This window comes from Camelina sativa, chromosome 3 (genome assembly GCF_030686135.1).
Source record: "Camelina sativa cultivar CO46 ecotype springtype chromosome 3, ASM3068613v1".
In the NCBI taxonomy this organism is placed as follows: Eukaryota; Viridiplantae; Streptophyta; class Magnoliopsida; order Brassicales; family Brassicaceae; genus Camelina; species Camelina sativa.
Window position 1 is genome coordinate 16,184,471 of NC_141882.1, and position 6,000 is coordinate 16,190,470.

Below are 6,000 nucleotides of genomic sequence, written 5' to 3' on the forward strand. Positions count from 1 at the left end.
TAACCACCCTCTTCCTTGCCAATGACCATCCATCGAGATTCTCGGCTGTGGAACCCTTCTTAATGTCTCAATTTCTATTGATAAGAACAATTCACCATGTTCCTGCTATCACCGTGAATGTGATTTGGACACCCTCTGGATCTGCTTGTGATTTGGTGTCCTTTAGCCCATGTCTACAACATCTATTGGTCTTGTTTACTTTGTAGTTGGACATTGATGCCTTTTATCTGCTCGTAGTTTTTTTTGATTCACGCCTTGTGTTGGTTAAACCTCTAAAAGCTGTAACTTTTATCTTTGAATGAATGAATAGCCGCGAGACTGGTTTGACAAAAAAAAAAGAAAAAAATTATAAATAGCATATTCAGGCTTATTGTATGAGAAAGTTGATTTGTTTAATAAAATTAAGAGCTTTTAGTTTTTTGTGTGTAGAATATTCACAAATCATTTTTTTCGGATAGATCCAGAGAGATCTTAACGATTCCAGGAAAACACTGATCTTAGGTATTCTTAGACTAAATAAGATCTTTGTATTATCTAAGACTTAATAAGACTATATATATATATATATATATATATTATTTTTTTTTTCTTACGCGTGTAGCTTGTTCTAGTCTTCTAGATGTTATTCCAATGCAACCCGTATTTTGGGTCAGCTTTAACCTTGTTTACTTTGTAGTTGTAGTGAATTCTATGAGACTCGAGATCACCTTTCATGTCTTTACATGTATTTTTTTGGATTCTCATAAAAGAATTCAAGCGTTCAACAATAAAACATGTATTATACATATTTTTTGAAAAATGATTTTAACTAAACATGTTTAGTTCGCATAAGCATTTAGAAAATACCTATATCTATGTTTTCTGGAAATGTATGGACTCTGAAATCTGATAAAAAAAAAACCTCTTCAATCAACCATATCCATAAAAATCACAACTATAGGAAAAAAATATATTAAGATTTCGTATTGTTTGTGTAACGTTGCAAGTTTTTAATATTATCCTATATATCTGCTTTCAAGCCCATAAAATAAGCCCATCGCCTTCCCACAACCCATACTTCCAAATCATTACGGTTCCCAAAGCAGAAGAATCAAAAGATTCATAAACAGAAAAGAACAAATCAAAACCGACACGTGGCAGTTACTCCTTGACAGCTGGATAATATTTACTGGCCCTCTCTACTAAATCATCTACGAAATTTTTATTTGTCCCCTTCGTTCACTCTCTCCTTTTTTCTGGTTCTCTCTTCTCTTTTTTTTTTTTTTGTGTATTTTATTCAAAAGCCAATTCCCAATTTCCCACCAAAGCTCTTTCGGCGCAATACGGAGAGTTCTCACCGACGACGACGTCATGTCGTCACCTTCCGGAGAGTCGACGAACGGCTCTCGTTGCTCATCATGCATCAACTCTGACAACGATGTGAATCCCGGCGACGAATTCGGTAAATCGGATGAGTTTACATGCATTCACTGCAAAAGTTCCGATCGATTCGATCTCTCTTCTTCTTCCTGTTCCTCTGAATCGGAATCGAAATCGGTGGATGATTCGGAGAAGCTTCGAAGAATCATCGTCGCTTCCGTTAAAGGATTCACTATAGGTACTGGTTTAAAAGGTGGATTAGCTATTTTCTCAATCGTAGCTCGTTTCGCTCGCCGTCGTAGGTCTTCTTCTCAATCCAGGTTAGCCTAATCCGCCTTGAGATTTTTTTTTTTTTTTTTTTTTTTTTTTTTTTTTTTTTTTTAATTTATTTCCGGTTTAATAGCTCAATCTGATCTGATCGTAATCCGGTTTAGGAAAATTGGGGAGTTTTCGAATAGTGAAGCGATTGCTCTGGGGATAAAGGAGACGTTGAGATACGGATTGTTTTTAGGAACTTTTGCTGGGACTTTTGTTACAGTTGATGAAGCTATTGCTGCTTTAGTAGGAGACAAGAGGCAATGTCCCTACACTAATCTTTTGGATTTTTTGTTTTGTTTTGTTTTCTGATTTTTGTAGAATGAACCAAAATAGTGAAATATAGAATTATATCGATTGCTTCAGATTTGATCACACAGTGAAGTAATTTATCTGAATCCAGAACTGCAAAGTGGAGGGCCCTGTTTGCTGGATTGGTGGCTGGACCATCTATGCTTCTCACAGGGCCAAATACTCAACATACGAGTTTGGCTGTTTATATATTGATGCGTGCTGCGGTCCTTGCGTCGCGTTGTGGCATTAAGAGTAAACGGTTCGGTACGGTATGCAAGCCGCTTACTTGGAAACATGGGGATTTGTTTCTCATGTGTCTCTCTTCCTCACAGATTTTGTATGTTCTCCTTTCTCTCTACAAAGATATTAACATCTTGCTCAGTTGTTACTAGGTTCTTGGTTATTTAGTGGTTTCTGATTATGCAGATTATAGAATTTATTCTTAGATTAGCAATTTTTGTGTGTGTGTGTTTTTTTTTTCTTTCAGGTCTGCTTACATTTTGAAACAAGAGAGCCTTCCTTCATCGTACAAGTCTTTTCTTAATAAACATGGTGGGAAGGATCTTTCAATCTTACAAGGTGTAAAAGATATCGCCAGCGCTCAACCATTCACCAATTTAAGGGCAATTGAGAAGTATTACAAGTCTGTTGGAGTTGATATCAAACTGGATCCTAACATGAAAGTCCCATGTTCGGTATGTGTTTATATCGTATCTTTTGTTTTACTAAAGTATCAATACCAAGCATTACTTGCCTCCTTTGTGTTAATTGTCTCATGTTGTTTCCATGTAGATAATACATGGAAATGAGTCATGTGTTAAGCATGGTATTACATTTTTCCTTCAAGCTTACAAGAGGGCTCTACCTGTCTATGTCCCTGTCTACTTGATTCCAGCGCTAATAGTCCATCGTCAAGACCTGCTAAAAAAGTACTAGATTCATGTCCTGCAGAATCTTATAATTTTCTATACTGCTCATTAAAAATGGTATTTAGTTTCTATACGTTATAATTTACTCATCACCTCACGATATCTTTCATATCCAATCTCACAGGCAATACTCGATACTTGGCAAAGGTCTTCTGGGCACGGCAAGATCAAGTTTGTTTCTCTCGACTTACTGCTCTTCTGCCTGGTTAGAATCATTTATTGAGAAGCTCTAAATTTCATACTTTAACTAAAAACATAGGAAGATTTATCAAAAAAAATTTATCACTTGAAGTTTAAACTTATACCATCTCTGTAATGATTTAAACTAGGGCTTGGACTTGTCTACTTTTCCGAACTTTTGAGACATGTAACATACCGCTCGTGGCTATAGCAACGGTAACAAACCAAATCCATCCACATCACATACATGTCTTTGAAAATAGCTAATATTATACCTAAACTGAGGCTTTTTCCTGCAGTTCCCAACAGGTCTGGCCTTAGCTATTGAGAAGAAAAGCAGAAGAATAGAGATATCACTCTACTGCTTAGCGAGGGCAATAGAGAGCTTCTTCACTTGCATGACAGATGCAGGATATATACGACCGCCCAAGAGTCTAAGAAGAGCAGATGTGGTTGTGTTCAGCGTTTCGACAGCCATTATAATGCATTGTTACGCGCAAGAAAGAGAGGTATTTCGATCAAAATACTTGAACGTTCTAGATTGGGTTTTTGGTGTTCCTCCTCCCCCCCTGTTACTCCTCGCGAAAAAAACCTAGAGACATTTACTTTCTAATATATCGACTTCAGAGGGCAAAACATAAGTTATCAGGAAGTTTGAGAAGTCTTGAAAGTTGTCATTTTGTTCTCCACTTTTAACCTAAAGATCTTTGATGTGGGATAGAATTTGGTGGTAGAATGTTCATTTATAGAATCTCTAGGAGTTTTGTTTTGGGTTTTGGGATATCAAACGAAGATAGCCATATGCCAATTCATGTAGCTCATCTCTCTAACTCTAACCCCAATAGTGTTTTTTACCACAGTGCTCAACTCACTTGAAAGTATTGTAACCATGTTTATTTTTCTTCCACTATAGGGGGAAAAAAAATTAAGAAACAAAAAATATGAATTACGTAAAACTGTTTTTTTGTCCAAGAAAAAAAAAATCTTTTTTGTTTTGAATGGAAAAAGCCTCTACGTGGTAAATGATTGTGAATTTGTAATCATCAATCTAACGAGACCAGTATGGTTCGATTGGATAGGCATGTCTTGAATAGGCATGTGGGTCTTTCATGCTCTTCGCAGTTAAAATAAATTCTATGAAAGGAAATTTTAACAAGGCTAAAACATATGCTAAATAACATTATAAACCATACGCAAAGCTGGACGAGTTACACAAGATGACTTCAATAATTTGATACGAACATCCACCATCTATACATTGCATATCCATAGACCGTGCCGTATAAAACCATCCTCATAGGGTACACTCTAAACCTGCATACATATATAGTTTTTTACATAAAAAGTAAATTTAATTCAACCATCACAGAAACTAACATAACTTGTAAACCTAATTCGTTGCTATACACACATTACAGATTGATCCGAACATTGTACGTTGTTGTTATATATATTTTCCAAAGATTTATCCATTATTAGACCCAAAAAAAAGGTTCAACCATTAGGCCAGTAATTTAAAGTTTAAACCCGATCTAATAATTTAAATCAATATATAATTTTCATAAACAATATAAAAATATCCGTAGCGTTACAATATGCATACATTACAAATGTAACCTAGTTAACACTATACCGTATATTTATCTATTGGGGTTTATATAATCTAAACCAGAATTTAGATCTAACAATTAAGAAAGTGACATACGTATGAAACAACTAATCTGATATTGGAATAAGATAGTAACCTTGAAGTATGGGATTTGCGGGCGAGAGCGGCGGCTCTTTCCTCGGCGGTGACAGGGTATCCCCACCGTGAGAAACTTCGATCAAAGAAGTCCCAATCAGGTAAAAGTATGCCACCGATAAGAGAAATACCGACGGCGTAAGTAACAACAGTCTTCTTTAAAGACTGTGTCCATAACCATACGACCACCATAACCAACGCAAGACCTACCATAGATGATCTCAGTGCTGCTTCGTTTCCCATTTGTTATGGTTAGGTAAGTAGGTAATTTATTTTTAAAAGCGGGATTAGTTGAAGGTGCGTTTGAGAAGAGAACGAAAAGGATGGTAACAGTCTAACAGAGTTAAACATGAAAAGAAGAAGACTAATATAACTCACAGAAGATTCAAGATTGTGAAGAATGTGTTAAGTTATATAATTAAATTGGTTTTTATATTAAGGGGATATTTTGGAAAAATGCGTGGCAATTGAATGCCGCCATAAATGTAGTGATGTCCCAACTGTATTTTTGGATCCAAAATTGTTTGTTTCAATTCAATTTGAGTTTCTTAGTTTAAGATCCGGATGAAAAATATATTGTCGAAACAAAATGACATAATCGTTAAAGTAAAAATTATAATAAAAAATATGTAATAAATTACTAATAATTACTAATTTTTAACATAAAAATTAGATAATATATATAAACTTAAGGAACAACGAATTTTAATAAAATATATATATATATATATATATATATAAATATATGATTCTATTACTCTCTTTTTTTTGACAATTCTATTACTATTATAAACTAATAATTATATAACCTTATACAAATATAAGTATATTGAAGGGTAGCCAATAGCTACCAATATAAGATTGTGTTGTTTGTTTGCGTTCTTAAACCTGAGTTATCGTCTAAATTTGTTTTCAATTTCTTGTATTGCAGCCAATACTTATTTCATAATATATTCGAAATATATATATTTGAATATTTTCTACGTTATGATGATTTATACATATGTGTTCGAACGGTAGTATCATCTTCCACTTAAATACTTTTTTTTTTTTGACGACACAACTTGAATACTTTATATATTTCATTATTGTATCACAAAATTCAACCAATAGAAAAAAGCACAAAATTCAAAATAATAATAATAAATATTGTATCATTTAAAATTCAACCGATAGAAA

General features: G+C 34.1%; 2 protein-coding genes across 3 annotated transcripts; one reads left to right on the plus strand and one right to left on the minus strand.

Annotated features, from left to right (window-relative positions):
* The first annotated feature begins 1,192 nt into the window (after positions 1–1,192).
* On the plus strand, positions 1,193–3,944 carry LOC104777435 (uncharacterized). Of its 2 annotated transcripts, none has more exons than XM_087505953.1 (8): positions 1,193–1,679; positions 1,794–1,934; positions 2,041–2,305; positions 2,456–2,663; positions 2,761–2,897; positions 3,022–3,102; positions 3,227–3,293; positions 3,377–3,944. In XM_087505953.1, the coding sequence occupies exons 3-8, from the start codon at positions 2,127–2,129 to the stop codon at positions 3,671–3,673; spliced, it is 969 nt and encodes a 322-aa protein (XP_087362079.1). In that variant the 5' UTR covers positions 1,193–1,679; positions 1,794–1,934; positions 2,041–2,126; the 3' UTR covers positions 3,674–3,944. The 2 variants fall into 2 exon arrangements, with proteins under 2 accessions (XP_087362079.1, XP_010500002.1); XM_010501700.3 differs by having other exon boundaries at positions 1,195–1,679; positions 2,078–2,305.
* A 199-nt stretch (positions 3,945–4,143) lies between these two features.
* On the minus strand, positions 4,144–5,205 carry LOC104777436 (signal peptidase complex-like protein DTM1). Its single transcript, XM_010501701.3, has 2 exons — positions 4,823–5,205; positions 4,144–4,391 (listed from the first exon to the last, which is right to left on the minus strand). The coding sequence occupies exons 1-2, from the start codon at positions 5,062–5,064 to the stop codon at positions 4,301–4,303; spliced, it is 333 nt and encodes a 110-aa protein (XP_010500003.2). The 5' UTR covers positions 5,065–5,205; the 3' UTR covers positions 4,144–4,300.
* Positions 5,206–6,000: the final 795 nt, after the last annotated feature.